We start from the raw sequence: 18692 nt of genomic DNA, 5'->3' as shown, positions 1-18692 counted from the left end.
TTCGATAATAAATAAATACCCATATACACCCTCGTAAATTGTGGGAAGTCTATTGAAGGTTTTGAAAAAGTAAGCAGCTTATCTATAACGCTGAAGAATTAGCTTAACATATCTCATTACTACACTCCACTAATAATGGTTTAATGTTATTAATTAAAGTTAGAAACATAAAAATTCAGTCATCAAGACTACACGCAAGTGTGCGTAGCAGTTCTTAAGTTGTATCTTTATTTTTGTGAAACTAAGTATATCACTTATAAAGCGTAAATGTAAACTAAGGAGTTTACAGTTTTGCGTCTATAGATAACAAATTGTTTTCTATAGAATTAATGATTTTCTGCTCGACTTCAATTATATTTCTCAGTTAATAATGAACATATATTGAAATGTACTTTAGGTGGAGTAGTGTTTCATTGACTGGAATCTAATGAAGTCAATTCTGTGATATACTTGATTATTTTTGTAAAAGAAGAAAATGTTTAGCAAATGGACGGTGATACGTAATTGAAAAGAAAAGTGGAGAGATGTATTTTGTTTTGAGATATTAAAATGAAACAATAATTCAAAAGTTCACAAATTGAACAATTTTGTATTGAAAGATGGATAAACATTATTCCCAAACATCTCGAACGAGCACGATGAGTACTAGGGACCATATCTTTATAACTCCTGCTGTTTTATCAGGATTAAGTGACAGTCCATTGCTTGGAGTAAAAAGAGTTGACATTAGTTTTGTTCAGAAAGATAATAAACGTTTAGGACCTATCAAGAAGATTATAAAACAGAGGGTCAAACCTATAACGGAAGAATCACTTTCAGATCACAGGTATTACTAATATATTTATGTTTATTTCACTGAACTATATGTTGAATATGAATATTTTATTGAATAGAGATAAAATTGAGAATGGAAATGGGGAATATGTCAAAGAGACAACTTCCCGACCAAAAATCAGACAACAGCTGATGTTTCAGTCAGAATTATATTGAAAATATATAACTAGTACAATCACCATTCTTCGTGATAGACCCTGTTTTGTTCATATAAATTTTTAGTGGGGCTCGTGTTGCTCAGTCTGTAGTTTGTTCTGTATAAGTTGTTTGTTAAATGTTATTTATCATTTCTTATTTTTCTTCTTTTTCATGATTTTGTCCGTCTCTCTTCCACTTTGTTATTCTCCCTTTTTTCTGTCGCTTTTTTTAAAGAGTCTGGCGACTTCTTATCGTTTGATACCCTTGGGTGTTCGATCGACCGATTGTATAAAATTTAATATTATAACAATATTGAAACCAATGAAAGTCTTCCTTTTTGTTTTTTTAGAAATTTAGAACTTGATTGTAAAATTATAATATTTATATGTGACCAATCTGTAAATGTATTCCCACAATAATCTTTAGTCACACACATTCCATTCCAACCAAAGTGTCTGGTGTAAAACAAAACAAAACAAAAAATAAAAGTGCAAGATTATTTAAATCAACAAGAGGAAAAGGGGGCGTAAAGGAGTAGGTTCAGTAAGCCCCCTTTTTGACCCCAAAATATAGCACTTTTACAAAATTGTTGAGATGTAAACTTTTAGTTATTCATTGGAAAATAAAATGTATCTGCTACATAAATATGGGCTGTTTTTGACAATACAATGCACATATATCGGGTGCCAGCATCATTAAGTCATGCTAAATTACTGAAATCTTCACAATTTTAGCATTTTAGTTAAATTTTAGACGGTTTCCGTCTTAATTGAAAGTGGCCGCATTCGTGTTCATTCTTAATATTGAAATGTAAGTTGTATTTTATGATAATACATAACATATATAAAGGTTGTGGATGAATACGGAAGAGGCCACTTTCATTTTTGACAAAAACCATCAGAAAAGTGACATTTTTGGGCATATTTGATAGATTTTTCATATTTAAGCTTGAATCGGAGCGTTTTTAATGAGTAAATTAGTTAAAATCTTTCACATAAACTTAATGAATCAACTGAAATGGACACTTTAGTGTTTAAAAAGTGTCTACAATCATTCGTCATATGAACTTGAAATTTGAGGCCAAAATTGGCCCTTACCGGACCTACTCCTTTAAAATAACACAGTGATTTTATGCATTTTTTACAATTTCCTATATAAAGTTCTTATTGGAAACACTGAAAGAAATACTTTCACTTCAATATATTTCTTTCCGAAACGCATATAATAGATGATTTTAATAAAAACATCTTATTTTGGTTTTTATGAATATGACATGTTTGTAGAATCAGTTCGATGTCGAATTCCTGTGAAAATAGTTAAAAATTGTAAGAGATAGTTAAACTGAACAATAAATGGGTAACACCTGTCTCAGAAATAAACACCATTGTTTTGTAATACAAAAGTCCTTTTGTGGTTTGAATTATTCATAAATACGCTAAATTATTGTGAAACAGCAGGGTTACAGATTGTAATGTATGTTCGTGTAAAACCTAACTAAAGAAGATAAATGTCATATTAGTTCGTTCGCTGTAATTTATGGATAAATGGGGATTCATTTACATATATATTCCCGATTAAAAAAAAATGTCACATCGGTTATCGTCATGACCTTACAAAAACGTTGAAACATGTTTAGAATAATATGAATCGAATTGTGTTATCTCCCCTAGAGAAAGAAAAATAACTGCGCCTTGTGCGTTAGAAACGCCCGTCGCATGAATGACGTACAAGTAAGTTAATCAAAAACCTGTTAAATCACCACGCATGCAGAAAAACTTACAGGAGATTTTTGTTTACATAAAACATGGGTCCTACTAAAATGTAAAAGTGCAACAACACTTTAAATGTAGCATCGTACATATCCCCATTTATATTAAGGACAAAACAAGCAATGATTAGTTATTTTTTAAGGGAAAAAAATATTGTTATAAAATATTATAATTTTTTTCTCCCGGGCGCTAGTTTTCTTCTCCGGGCGCTAATTTTCCTTCTCCGGGCGCTTTTTCTTTTCCCGGGCGCTCCCGGGCGCATTTTAGTAGGACCGTAAAACATTGCTTAAGAATGACAATTAAAGTCTTTTTTTTTCAAATTTGAATTGATAAAACAAATTCCCAAATTTTCTGACCATAGAAAAATGTTAAAAGTTGTTCAAAAAAATATCCTTTCGACTGATTTTTATAGTTATTTCTTATGTTGTAATATTATACCATTGTCTCAGGTGAAAAAGGGGGGGGGGGTTGCCGACTTCGAACATGCTTATCCCCGCCACATTCTGTATGTGCCTGTCCCATTTCAGAAGCCTGTAGTTCAGTGGTTGTTGTTGGTTTATGTCTGTCATATTTGTTTTTCGTAAATTGTTTTGTTATAAATTTAGCCGATAGTTTTCTCAATTGAATTGTTTCGTATTTTTCATGTCGGGGCCTTTAGTAGACGACTATATAATATACTATATATATTGGTTTCTCATCGTTGGAGGCCATACTGTAATCAATATAGTTGCTACATCCACGACACGTGGACGGACGGACGGACGGTCTAACAGACAACAATGTATTTGTAATGGGCGTATATACAAAAAAAATAAGATCAAAATTAAATCGCGATTTAAAAATATTTGTTTAATGACAATAACATCAGCTACATTAGATACAGTCAGTCACTTTATTGATTGATTTATTGGTGTACGCCACTTTCAACACTATTATGCTATTCCGTGGAGGTCATATATATATAAAAAAGAAGATGTGGTATGATTGCCGATGAGATTACTATCCACAAGAGACCAAATGACTCAGAAATTAACAACTATAGGTCATCGTACGGCCTTCAACAATGATCAAAGCCCACACCGCATAGTCAGCTATGAAAAGGCCCCGAAATGACAGTGTAAAACAATTCAAACGAGAAAACTAACGGCCTAATTTATGTACAAAAAAAGAACGAAAAACAAATATGTAACACACAAACAAATGACAACCACCGACTTACAGGCTCCTGACTTGAGACAGGCATATACATATAGAATGTGGCGAGGTTAAACATGTTAGCATGATCCCAATCCTCACCCAAACCTGGGACATTAGTGTAACAGTACAACATAAGAACGATCGAACTACAGTTTTTATTGATGGCCAAAACCCTTGGTGAAATTGATTGTTTGTTTCAGCTGTACTGGATGAATAAACACACAGCCTCGTACACCGGTTATAATTTGGACGTTAAATCAGATGCCTTGTGTAGAGAGAATGCTTTGTTCGTATGAGTATAAAAAAAGGAGATGTGGGTGGTCTGTTTTAAGGCAAGATTTCTGTGAATGTCTCAAATAATTTCATCTTCCAGTGGCAATCCATCTCGATCGACCAAAAAAATACAAAATCTACTGATACCTGATTGAACATGCATGAACTTTTTTCCACTGAACGTTAAGCTACCAATCAATCCGTCAGTCCATGAGTATTTAATATGGGGTTAAAAATCGTTCACAATCTGATATACAGATATGTAAGGTCATTGTATAACCTATGATTGTATCTATTGGGTCAATCAAGATGCGATTAATCGATTTTATCTCGATGTATAAGGTCATTGTATAGCCTATGATTGTATATATTGGGTCGATCAAGATGCGATTAATCGATTTTATCTCCATTGTCTGTCATTCATAAAACAAAAGCTCTGGCGCTTTAACTATTGTTAACAATGACACCAATATTTACTTGTCCATAGCTGTGCTATACCTTTCATATTGTAAACTTATACCCACCATGTGTACATTTAACAAAAGTGCTCATTGTTTGTACAACTTATAATATTTCACGATTTATTGGACTTCGGTATATAAAAATGATTGTTAGTTTAACATAACGTTTTAAATTAATTCAATATTATGGTTTGACACCAATGGGATAAATAGTTTAATTATTCCGAATTAAAATGGATTTTCTTGTGGTACAAGGACAACCACCGGTTCTACATACAAGGTAATCTGTAAAAGATTGTGCTTAAAACGGTGAAATTAAGCTTATTATAAATCCGTCTCATCTCTTTTTTCCTATCAATTTCTTAATTACGCCGGAATACGCTTGAGAATGTCCATTCTAGGGAGAGAAATGACATTTCTAGAATTAAACCTATATTTTATTGAATATCAGACAAAATAGTTTACAGATATATGAACATAAGACGGCAATTTTGGAATTAATATTGATTCACTCATTGGGTCTTGTATCTGAAATAAACACATTTATTCTTAAACCAGTTGCTGGCATGATACGGGTTATGTTGTTCTCGTATAACTTATGATGGCCCTTACGGGAGGGATTGGGTTTGATTTGTATATGAAGAAGAGATAATAAGTTCAATTGAGGTCTGACATCTAAGTCACTCTTTTGTTACTTATTCTAACATCGGACTCGGGCTTCTTTTCAACTGAGTTTTAATGTGTGTTTTGCTGTGTGTGTGTTTATTCCTCATTGGCTAGACTGAGTTATATGTAGAGGGTTGAGCTCTCACAAAACATGTTTGACCCCGTCTCATTTTGAATTACTAGTAACCCAAGTCCGATACCCTTTTGTCTTTGTGAGCATTGTGTTGGTTTTTTTTTCATTTGATATATTCATATGTTTCGGAGTTAAGTATGGCGTCCATTTCGCTGAACTAGTATGCATTATTGTTTAAACTCATTTGTATGTTTGTGCTGTTTTCATTTCTTTGGTCGGGTTGTTATCTCTTTGACACAATTCCCGTTTCTATTCTCTATTCAGCGTACTTAAAGCTGTCTGTTTGTCTGCTTGTCTTGTCTTGATTTGTTTTGTTTTATTTTGTTCCATAATGCTTGTTACTATTGTCGGGGTTCGTGTTGTTCCGTCTTTTGTTTTATATTGTGATTTGAGTACAGTTTTTGTCTTCTTTTTTTTCGAAATGGCATTGTCAGATTTTTAATGTTTAAACCCCCAACTGTACAAATATGTGCAGTATCAACTCAAATTTTCCTCTTCAATAGTATGAAATTTAAGATTAAAGAGGAGAGGCCGAGGCCGAGTGTTTAAAAAAAGTAGTGAAATCTCGACACAAGAATGATAGATTTGTATTATAATGATGATTATTAAAAATATTCGCTTTATAATATATGAAACAAATTCATTTCGTAAATTTCATAACTAACATATTCTACAGTATAACTTGAAGGCAGGGGCATTGCATTTCATTCAATAGCCGAGACGTTTTGTCTATTCTAAGAGCATATGCGTATTTACTTTCTGGTTTTTAAAATTTGTCTGTTAATTTTGTATTGCTATATACACAGACAAGTACTTATTATTAAAGAATTCGTGTGGGTAAAATTGTTACTTAAATTACCCAGATTAAAGCGGTTGAGATTACCCATTTGTTTTCAAGTTTCATTCATAAACAACATGGTATTGTGTTTGACCGATAAGTTCTGATCAATCAATGGAACGTCTCAAATACCAAAAGAACATGTGACCTATTAAGATTTTAATAAGTTGTCAACTTGAAAGTTTCTTCAAAACAATTGATTTCCATTTGACAATCATCGAACTAAATAAAGATGGTCACACTGCAACAAAAGAAAGAGTACGAAAATATATCTTCCTTCTGCTTTCCTCCTACCCAAACTGTTCCATATATTTTCTGTCTTTTCTTCCAGCTTCTCGCGTCTCTTCCTGACTTTTTTCTCCGACTTCTCTCTCCATTCTATTGTCTTATATGTTTTTTTTTAGTTCATCTTTATGTTTAGGAGTTCGTATGAAGTCCATTTTCACTGAACAAGTACACATTTTTGTTTAGTGTCCAGCTGGAGTCCGCCTCCGGGTGCGATATTTTCTCGCTGTATTAAAGGCCCATTGGTGGTCTCTTGTGTTTTTTTGTCTTTTTGACACATTCCCCATTTCCATTCTCTATTTTATTTTCATCTCTCATGTCATATTTTTTTTACTTTGACATTCCTCTTCTTCTGCTCTCTGTTTAATCTGTCTGGTTTTTTTATGTGTGTCTTTTCTTGTTTCTTATTTGCCCGTTTATATTTGTTTTTATTGCTAGGAACGAAATGAAATTGACCTTAGAAACAAAGCCAGGTATTTTTCTCATTAAATATAGTGAAGTTTTGTATTGATTTATAATATCGAATTCTTTGAAGTTATAGTTTTTAGTTCAAATAACAAAAATAAGCCATAACAAACATAAGACACGCATAGTAAGCAAATGAATATAAGAAGGAGCCATCAGAATATTGCCATGTGCACAATTAGAAAAGAAACTCAATGCCTGTAGCATTTATTAATCAAAGGTCTGTAAAAGGAGCAACTGTTATTGTTGGCAAGTTAGATTTGCTTCTTATACTTTTTAAACAAATCTGATTCCCCGATGATTTGCTGAGAAAATGTCATCGTAGTATTAGCGTTTTTGTTAATAAAAATACTCAGAAATATACTATCATTATATCATATATATCAGAGCATATTTAAAGGTCGTATATAACATTGAAAAGTCAGAGCTTTACATTAGTTAACATATAACATAAAAGTCAAATACAAATCGCCATTTTTTTCCTTTTTAATATTTGGTAAACTCGTTTAAACTGCAATTAAGAAAAGATAAAGAATGCCTGTATCCTTAAATATCTAGTTTAAACTGCCCTTCGTGAATGCCAGGATAGGAATAATGGATTGACCAAACTTAGACTATAAATAATAATGGACGATACAATAAAGAATACAGAAAATAGCCAAAATAGAATAGAAATGGGACCCCCACCCCAACTAAAGGGAAAATCCAGAACCTCAATCAAACCCGCATTGTGAAAATTATTTTCTTTTCTTATATATATGGAAATAAAAATAATTTTCATTAAAAAGAACTCAGACTAAAACGAGAAGTTCTAAACTCTGAAATTTTCATTTTTTGTTTGACTTATCTTCATTCTATTTCACTAATTTTGATGTTAATTTATTTCCCCCATCGTCATAAACATGCATGAAATATTTGCCACTGAACGTTAAGCAACCAACGTTCAATCAATCAATCTTTCTCCTCCCTATATTCATCAATAGTTAGCACCTTCATTTTCAGTCTGATTAATCACTCATAATCACTCATACTACACATTGCATTGAACAAAAAGTAGATTTAATATTCATATAATTAAAATGGCGTTATGAAGATTCTGTATTCCGTTTTGAGTGTCTAAAGAAATCTATCGGTATTTAGAAATTTTTTTAATGACATTAAAAATAGACCCTTTAAACCTGGTTAAATGTGATTGCAATATGTAGTTTTAGGTTGGTGTATAAATGGATCTTATCGCGTTCTATACATTCTATTTTGTTTCAAATAAAAGACCTACTCGGTGCTATAACTGGCAGAAAATCCATAACATAATTTTCACTTTTCTTTAAAGAAATAGATTTAATAAGATGAAAGACCGCAAGGACAACAAACTTGTAATGATTCTTTTGTCCAGACGTCAAAACTAGATATGAATAAATACTTATTTCAATCGTATCCCAAAATAGGTAGATTGATGTATTAGTTTCAAAATAAGTTATTTATCACATGCACCCCTTAACTTTAAATTTAATTTCATGTGCAAACATCATATGCCATTGTTGCAAAATGTACTGCATTTTTAAGCTAAGCATACCTCAAAGTTAACATAAGAAACATTCAAACTTTGTCCGTCGACTTCTAATTTCTTTCTCAGATGATGCCATCCAGTAATTTTAAACCGAATATTTGGTACAACCAACATTTGAATTTTTTTTTCACATCTATTGACAAACATAACACATTCTGTATGTATGTGCCTGTCCCCAGTCAAGAGCCTGTAATTCAGTGGTTGTCGTTTGTTGATGTTTTTTTTTTTCGTTAATTTTTTGTACAAAATTAGGCCGTTAGTTTTCTCGTTTGAATTGTTTTACTATTGTCATTTCGGGGCAATTTACAACTGAGCATGCGGTATGGGCTATGCTCATTGTTGAAGACCGTACGGTGACCTATATTTGTTTATTTCTGTTATGTTTTTTTGAGAGTTGTCTCATTGGCAATCATACTACATCTTCTTTTTTTATATAAATATCATACTTGAATGCATTCCTACCTCACAGACCAATTTAACTCCCAAGTGCATATAAATAAGTAAAGTGATAAGGGATTAAGGATATCTTCTATGAAAACATTTCATCAACAATAAAAGGAAAACATATATCATTTAAAGAGAAATGAAATTTTCTACCTTTAAAATGAAAACTTGTAAAAACTTCACAAATCTACACTAGACAAAGATGATACCGTTGCTGGCTTTAGTGATGTTGAACTGAGACAACTCAAGATAGAGTCGTTTGTCTAGTCTCATGAGAAATTGTCTTTAAACCTCTAACCGTAAGAAAGAGGCACAAGATAACAATGGGACATTAAAATGAGTGTTCCTACAAACAGACAACGAACACGATATTACATTTGCGATGGTATAACCGACCGACACAAATGTCTGTTGCTACCGTTTAGTAGTCTCAATTGATTCAAACAAGTTTTGTTGAATGAACATACATATGTTGACAAATTATAGACTTTTATTATATTAAATGGTTAATTCCATAGAATTAAATAATTTTACAATCGAGTCATAATCTGGAGGAGGTGTATACTTTTGAATTTTATTGGGGGTTTAACTTCTTCAACTTTTTATTGAATTTATCGAAGATGTTACTCAGTCATGTTATTTGTGTAGAAACGAAAATAACAACACCACAGTCACGACAGGAATGATTAAATATTTATTTTTCCATTTCCTGTGTTATTTAACTAAATAACAAAAAAGTTTTAAAGCAGTGTTTGTTGGGTATGAACTTGATTACCCGTATTAACTTGTAGACGTCTTTTCGACCATTATAATATCTCGTATACAACCATACAAAACATTGAACAAACTGTACAGTATTATCGATCATAACAAACATCTAAGAACTTGCATCCAGTCATGCGCTCTTTAGTTTTAACGGGACATTTATACATACACGATTGTCAATCCATCTATGACATCTATACATTTTCTTATATAATTTTTTTATGTAATGATTTCGCTCTGGTGTTGGAGAGTAACAGAGTTCAGTGAAAAAATTCTTTCAAAATGTCTAACACAAGTTAGATCAATTTTTTTTTAAAATTTACAAAAGTATTATTTTAGGTTTGGGGATATGATGGCACGCGTACATTGTGGACAATTTCTAGTTTCACTTGTAAAACAAGAACTGTTTCCCTTCCATAGCACATTGGTTCATACATGAAATTCTGGTTAACTTTGTATCTATCATGAAACTGTGCAGTATTTAGTTTTCTGTGAAGTGTTTTGTTTAATATTCCTGGTGGTACTATCTGTGTTTCTCGTGACGGACGGTGCAGTATTTAGTGTTCTTAGTTATATTTTGTTGAATGTTGTTATGTTAGAGTCTCTCTTGACGGACGGTGCATTATTTAGTTTTCTGTGTAAAGTTAATGTTTTGTTGAATGTTGTTGTTGTTAGGTTCACGTCTCTCATGAAGAATGGTCCAGTATTTAGTTTTCTGTGTATTGTTAATGTTTTGTTGTATGTTGTTGTTGTTAGGTTTGCGTCTCTCATGAAGAATGGTGCAGTATTTAGTTTTCTGTGTAAAGTTAATGTTTTGTTGAATGTTGTTGTTGTAAGGTTTGCGTCTCTCATGAAGAATGGTGCAGTATTTAGTTTTCTGTGTAATGTTAATGTTTTGTTGAATGTTGTTGTTGTTAGGTTTACGTCTCTCATGAAGAATGGTCCAGTATTTAGTTTTCTGTGTAAAGTTAATGTTTTGTTGAATGTTGTTGTTGTTAGGTTTGCGTCTCTCATGAAGAATGGTGCAGTATTTAGTTTTCTGTGTCATGTTAATGTTTTGTTGAGTGTTGTTGTTGTTAGGTTTGCGTCTCTCGTGAAGAATGGTGCAGTATTTAGTTTTCTGTGTAATGTTAATGTTTTGTTGAATGTTGTTGTTGTTATGTTGGAGTCTCTGTTGACGGACGGTGCAGTATTTAGTTTTCTGTGTAATGTTAATGTTTTGTTGAATGTTGTTGTTGTTAGGTTTGCGTCTCTCATGAAAAACGGTGCAGTATTTAGTTTTCTGTGTAATGTTAATGTTTTGTTGAATGTTGTTGTTGTTATGTTGGAGTCTCTCTTGACGGACGGTGCAGTATTTAGTTTTCTGTGTAATGTTAATGTTTTGTTGAATGTTGTTGTTGTTAGGTTTGCGTCTCTCATGAAGAATGGTGCAGTATTTAGTTTTCTGTGTAATGTTAATGTTTTGTTGAATGTTGTTGTTGTTATGTTGGAGTCTCTCTTGTCGGACGGTGCAGTATTTAGTTTTCTGTGTAATGTTAATGTTTTGTTGAATGTTGTTGTTGTTAGGTTTGCGTCTCTCATGAAGAATGGTGCAGTATTTAGTTTTCTGTGTAATGTTAATGTTTTGTTGAATGTTGTTGTTGTTATGTTGGAGTCTCTCATGAAGAATGGTGCAGTATTTAGTTTTCTGTGTAATGTTAATGTTTTGTTGAATGTTGTTGTTGTTAGGTTTGCGTCTCTCATGAAGAATGGTGCAGTATTTAGTTTTCTCTGTAATGTTAATGTTTTGTTGAATGTTATTGTTGTTATGTTGGAGTCTCTCTTGACGGACGGTGCAGTATTTAGTTTTCTGTGTAATGTTAATGTTTTGTTGAATGTTGTTGTTGTTAGGTTTGCGTCTCTCATGAAAAATATTTAGTTTTCTGTGTAATGTTAATGTTTTGTTGAATGTTGTTGTTGTTATGTTGGAGTCTCTCTTGACGGACGGTGCAGTATTTAGTTTTCTGTGTAGTGTTTTGTTGACTGTTGTTTGTCCTGTAGTCAGTGTCTTCCCCAAAGATTATATAAAGTTTTTAAACAATGCGTAGCACTTGTTTATCTTGTACAAAGTGGCTTGTAAAATGTGTCATGAAAAGGTCGCAGTGATAGAGACATACGATTACCTAAGAAAAAGTGTTTTTCATTTACAAGTTAAATATAGTATCTGCTGTCATGCATAATAAGATAGACACTGAAAATTACCAGAAAATTTTACAGAACAAGTGAATCTTCACATTTATTCACCAGCATTCAAAGATAATTATATCTATCCTCGTATCTATCATTCTTATTACCGTTTTGTTTTTGATTTTGCTGGACAGACATTCAATGTATGCCTTGAGCTTCTATTCACACTTGAACGAATATTGAAAATAACTAGATCACCTTTCGTGACAATAAATACGTTCTTTATATAATTGAAATCTATGATTGAAAATGTTTGTTTCATTAGTATTTTTGTTAGTACCCCCCAAAGAATAATTCTGAAGGTCGGCGTTGAAATTGAAATCTCGGAATTAATTTTAATCCTTTAACTTAAAAAGTAAGATTGTAAAGTTGTGTTTCACAAATACTTATATTCATTACTTTCCTCAAGGCTTACAGGAATAAGAACCGATCACGGATTTATAAATGAAATCATACGCTAGATTACTAAATCATTGTCACTTAATTTCTGTTTGTATAAACATTTCCCCTTCATATCTTTATAAATGAAAGACATATACAAATATATATTTAGGACGAATATCTCTGAATAAATACTAGGTCCATGCGATAAAACTATAAAATGTCCAACTTTATGGAGGTTTGTGTGGATGTCAAATCAATAAGACTAAGGAGAAGTGGAACATGTTTACTTTCTGCCAGAATCACAAGAGCACGGTACAGTAAAAATGACATTTTTATCGAGGTGTCTTGCAAAACCTTTACGAAAAAAGTAAAATCACAAAATTACTCAACTCCGAGGAAAATTCAAAACGGAAAACATAGAAAATCACTGTATCGATATCGCTACTGCGATCAAATCGTTGATTTGATTTTTTTGAAATGTCAACTCCACCATATTTGTTCAACTGTTTAGGCATTAATTAACTCTTGTAAGACTGTTCAGGTACTCTTGTAAGACTGTTCAGATAGTTTCTAAACCGGACCTCACATGCCGTGTAAACTATTGCCATCACTTGGCTTCCGTCATCCATAAATTTTCACTTTTCATCTTCTTCCTTGAAGTCATATGACACGTTTGAAAGAGTCTTGACAGGAGGAATTATTCATGTCCTTTATGAACAATCCATATTTGGTTACATTGAATCGAACAAAACAACGAGTTTGAAAGTTTTGTAACTCTACAGAATTGATCCTTGGGATATACACGGTCCAATTTAATGTTACTTGAGAGGCAAATAGAGTTAGTGTGTAGAAGTTCCTTCACAAATGATTCTTATTTGGTTTTGATCGAACGCAAATATTGCGGCCAGAGACAATCTTTGATTTTGATTGGCCAATCTAAAAAAAAATCTTCTCTGCTTTGTAACCACACTGATGATTGTGAAATCATCTATACAAATGAGTTCTATTTACTGTTCATCAGCTGGTAAACATGACGGAATAAGTGTATCATACGCCTTATTGAAAACCTCTGAGCAATCACATTTAAAGGAATGTATATGGATCTCCTTTACAATTAATCCTCATTGTTTCGTATAGAACGAAACGTATTGCCACGATGATGGTATTTCTGCTGTCATATTTTCTTGATTGCTCATCTCTTAATCTCTGTCACTCTCTGCCAGTGCTTTGATGTCTTAAGATGGTTTTTACCTTCACCAGATGTTTCGACCCTATACTATTGCATACTCCGGTTGGCAGGACAGTAGAGGTGTTCCAACCTTTACTGATAAGCATTCGGATTCCAGCTCAGATCATCTCGGAGATGCCATAACCAGCAAGATGAACGTTCTGCTGCTTTTCCCTAGCCGTCTTAATGTTGTATTCCTTACATTTCCGATTATTCCTATTGCCTGTAGCATCCTCCATACTGACTGTGAAGGAAATCCTGTACTTCTACTTGGAACAGCCACGTTTTCCAACTTTTCTCTTTACATGTTGTCATCCGCTCTGTTTACTTTTCCTTCACCTGCTGGTATGCCTCTTTACATCTCTCTTTCCATAGAACTGCCAGTTCTATTGCTACTATCATCTTTGACGACTCTGACCAAACTACAATGTCTGAGTGTAGGATTGTCTGTACATATTCAGGAAACACAAGCTTCTTGCCAATGTCAGTCCTAATGGTTCATTTATTGCCCTTGTCCAAGATGTAGTGCTGTTGCGACTTTGTTGCCTAACCAGTATCTCCCTCTCTGACAAATCTGATCTGCTTTGCCTCTGTTTTTTGGGGGTTTCCTCTTCCTTCTTTCAATATCAAGGGTCTCTATCATGCAGCCATCGATATTTTCACAGAACAACCTTACAGCATGAAAGTATCTGTTCCATTGTACCTCTTCCACCACATAACTTGCAGATTGGATCTACTGTCAGTCTCCACTGGTGTAAGTTTTGAAGGGACGGGAAATGTATCATAGACTGACATAAGCACGAATGAAATTGTGAATGGTTCCATCCCCCATTTCTCTGCCCATGGGATCTTTCTTTCTGTCAACTTCCTAGTCATCTATGCTCGTGACTCTTCTGCTTTTGCCCTTCTTTTTTGTCTTCTAACTTTCTTACTTCTGACTGCACCATGCTGCTATTTTCTTTTGGTTTTGTCTTTGACTACTGTTGGAAACATGTCATTCATAAGCCCTGTCTACCAGTATATGTGTTGCTGACTATATCTTTGTGATAAAGAATACATTCTGCTTGATCTACTGCAGTATTAAATGTTGTTCTGGTGGAAAACATTGCAAATTTGAGGAAAATTAATTCCAAACAAAAATTTGAATCTGAAATTTCTTGACCAATTTTAGTCATTAAACACAAAGTGGTCTAGAATATTGTATTAAAAGACTTCTAAGAAAAGTTATCAAATCATGGCTACCGGGGGCAATCATTGATTCTAATGATTTTTTTTCAAATGATTTTTCAATTGATCATTGATATATGTTTTTGTTTATTTTACAGGACGATGGGAAGTGAAAGTGATGGTTATGATTTCTGTGATGATGCAATAGAAAAAGTAGCTAAGGCTAACTCAGTTCGAATAGAAACTACACAGATTTTACCGGAAGTGTCAGCATCTACTTGTGCTTTTCATACAAAATCAGACAGATTAAAGAATGAATTGTTATACATGTCAAATCACCATGCGGGACATCTACCACAAAAACGTTTGAGACCTAAAGCTGTGTCTAATATATCAATAAATCCTCGAAAACGAATTCCAAAAATACCATCAGGAATGGATATAAGACAATTGGAAAGAGACATTGAAAAATATCCCAAGTTTCCGTCAGCCTTGCCTGGTCACATGCCGTCTAAAGAGTTTGTTATGACATGGTTATTACATGGGTCGGAACCTGATCACCACTTTCCGGAACTTACTACTCCAAGAGATAAAAAACCGTCCAAGTTAAAACAACACAAATTAGGTGCTTATAGAAATACGTTCGTGAGTGAATGATATATGTAAAACAGAACTACATGTAAATGTAATTTCAATTAAGCTAGATGCATGGCATTAATATTGTCGAGACCAACAAAAAAGGCAAGAATTTCAAGGTTTCATTTTGCTGAAACCTTGTTATCTGGTATATGGACAATCAAATGTGTTAGTTTCATCAGAATCAAACATATATAGACAGTGTGTCATCTTTGCATTGACATTATAGTTTTTGTTCGAACCTACTGTGTATTTAACATAGCGTCGTTTGCATTTTTGTAAACAACATGAGGATATATTTTTGCAAAAATGTGCAATTATTGTTTTCAATATGACTGATTATTATAGTTAATATATAGAATACGAATCGTTCAAGTGTCGTCCTTAACCCCTACTCGAAAACACATAATCTTCCCGACACAAACGAAACAAAAAAGTAATTTCACGTAGTCTAAAGGGAACCGTTTTGAAACCACTACATCCGTGTGTGCGTCCCGATACCATAAGGACAAACATATATGAAAAAATGAAAAGAATGAAAAGAATGTCCTTATCCTCATTAAGGTTTTCTTAAAGACTTCTTTAGAAAAAAGAAATTTTAAAATTGGCATATCATTATTGGTGCTGTTATCTATGCTTTTCATCGGGTTGGAACACAATAAGGCATACTATATAAAAAGAAGGTTTATGTGTCATTCTTGTAAAGAGTGATTCAGATAAACCATGCAGGACGGCATGACAATAGCTGCTCATCTATCAGATTGAAAAGTAAAAATATTAGCAAAATATTCCCAATCTCTTCTTAACTTGGAGAAATATTGGCTTACTTAAACATTCAAAGTCGATGATAATATGGATAGGTAATGATAACGGAAGGCCCCTTGAACTACTGAGAAAAGAATTAATCCTTCGATCACATATAATTACTAAATCGGTTAAAGGGAGATAAAGCTAATTGCACAATTTCTTTTATCTTTGTGTTTGATTTTAAAGAACTTTTAAACATGCAGTTTCTGTTTAGCTTGGTTCGATCCTGGCAAGTATAATTTCAGGAGATATTATAAACATGGTGTAAGAACTAAATAGACTACGAAAATTATGTGGTAATTAATGCAGCACATGATCACCATAACAATAACACAGTGTAGATACTATTCTGTACGGTATCCGGAAGTCGCGATTTTCGAAGCGAGAACTTTTTGGATAGCATGTGAAATTTGATGGATATACTGAATTAAACGGTAAGTGGATCATCTGTACATTGCTGAATGATTAATTCAGCTGACATCGATATTCTCAAATGGTTTAGAATTAAATTTAGCACATTCATTATTCGTATCTCTGTCTTAATCAATAGATTTTCAAGTGCATCACTAAGGACAATCAGTCTGTGAACCTAAAAACAATATTTTTACCCTCTTAGTGTACAAATTAACGTAAATACCAGACTTAATTAACTAAATGAAATATATTTCAAGTGGTGGTAAAAGTTTCAACCAGATCTTTGAAGCCAGAAATAAGAAAATAACACTTGTTTGAATTTCTCACTGTACGATCAGTCTCGCTTGTATATTTTGAAACTGTATGATCAGTCGTTATTTCACTGTATTCTAGTAGTGATTTCAAAGTTATTTACGATACATTTAGAAGGTGTCATTTTTCTAAATAACACAAATATATTTCAATAAATTCACATCCTGAAAACTTATATGAAACATGTTTAGCTTAATAGGGTGTACCCGACTTACTACATTCAGTATAAGGATGTTAAATGTTGTTAAAATCTTTATTTCACTGTATTCTAGTAGTGATTGCAAAGTTATTTACGATACATTTAGAAGGTGTCATTTTTCGAAATAACACAAATATATTTCAATAAATTAACATCCTGAAAACTTATATGAAACATGTTTAGCTTAATAGGGTGTACTCGACTTACTACATTCAGTATAAGGATGTTTAAATCAAAATGTTGTTAAAACAAGAGGAAGGTTTGTTGTATGTATAAGTTTCAGAATTGTCCTCCGTTATACTTAAATTGTACAAACGCACAGATTTAATTGTAATACAAAAATGCATGTATTTACACACATTCGAGGCCGCACTGTAGCCTATAATTGATCACAGTTACTTCACTTTGTTTTGGGAGTAGAGCTATTTCTGTGACACCCAATTGTACAACACTTTGCGGGGGTTTATAATGATAATGAAGGCCGTCTTTCCGTTCGTTCGTTGGACAGTTATACTATGTTTGGCCGGTTTTGTAAGTGCATCTCCTCATTTACCACTTAATATACAATGGGGTTTCCAGCCATTTTTAAATGGAGAGAGGGTCCAATCCAGGAGAAAAGGGGATTCCAAATATATGTTCCCATACAAATGCATTGATAGTTAAAAAGGGTTTCAATCCGCCGGATCTCCTTTTTTTATCCGTCACTTATATGACTTAATTAATCTCTCCGGATTCCTTATCATGACTGTATTGTGCACCGTCTATTTCGAATTTAAGTAAACATCTTTTATGGGGGTTCTTTGTATAAGATACGGACTATGCATTGCCACTTTCAACTTTAATTCTTCTGAATCATGACGAATTATGCAATGATCTACCAGTTCTGCAAAATCTCTTGACCGTAAAAAGATGAATAAAAACAGCGAAACTCTGTCATTGAAACTCTGTCATTGGATTATCATGAAAAAGAAATATATCTTTCGTATACTTGAATGCATTACAGCATTTAGAATCATATTCAAAACAGTGTGGTCCTGGCCATTGATTGACGACCTAAATTATCCCATTGACTGGGACGATTAGGTGAACGTTTGTCGGTATCAATCACTGCTCACTATGTACTTGTTAAAGACACTGAATCTGTGGGGTCACATAAGGTTCTCAACACCTAAATAAAGTAATTCGAAAAACTAATCCGGAATAATACGATGTGTTGATTTATATCAATAACATAAATCAAAACATAAAGGTTATTCCTGAATAATTTTTCGAATTATTTTATTATTAAAGGTGTTAAGAACCTATGGTGACCCCACAGTTTAAATTCTATAATAAGTAAGAAGTGAGCAATGGTCGTTACCGACAAACGTTCACTTAATCTGTCCCAGTCAATGGGATAATTTAGGTCGTCAATCAATGGCCAGGACCACACTGTTTTGAATATGATTCTATATTGATTTGAATTTAACATGTTCATTTCATTA

The 18692-nt window shown here is 33.0% G+C and overlaps 1 protein-coding gene across 2 annotated transcripts; it reads left to right on the top strand.

Annotated features, from left to right (window-relative positions):
• Positions 1 to 201: 201 nt before the first annotated feature.
• Positions 202 to 15868, top strand: LOC139500138 (uncharacterized). 2 transcript variants are annotated; one of them, XM_071288879.1, is made up of 2 exons: positions 202 to 826; positions 14999 to 15868. In XM_071288879.1, exons 1-2 carry the CDS (start codon positions 600 to 602, stop codon positions 15495 to 15497), a joined length of 726 nt encoding a protein of 241 aa, XP_071144980.1. In that variant the 5' UTR covers positions 202 to 599; the 3' UTR covers positions 15498 to 15868. The 2 variants fall into 2 exon arrangements, with proteins under 2 accessions (XP_071144980.1, XP_071144985.1); XM_071288884.1 differs by lacking the exon at positions 202 to 826 and adding an exon at positions 4752 to 4952.
• Positions 15869 to 18692: the final 2824 nt, after the last annotated feature.

Source organism: Mytilus edulis, chromosome 1 (assembly GCF_963676685.1).
Source record: "Mytilus edulis chromosome 1, xbMytEdul2.2, whole genome shotgun sequence".
NCBI classification, from domain to species: Eukaryota; Metazoa; Mollusca; class Bivalvia; order Mytilida; family Mytilidae; genus Mytilus; species Mytilus edulis.
This window is presented reverse-complemented; position numbering and strand designations above follow the sequence as displayed.

Bases quoted from the DNA above. Each gene is read 5' to 3' on its own strand.
- LOC139500138 (XM_071288879.1), top strand. From the start codon at position 600: ATGGATAAACATTATTCCCAAACATCTCGAACGAGCACGATGAGTACT. The intron at 827-14,998 runs GTATTACTAATA...TTTATTTTACAG, and splicing joins GAATCACTTTCAGATCACAG to GACGATGGGAAGTGAAAGTG.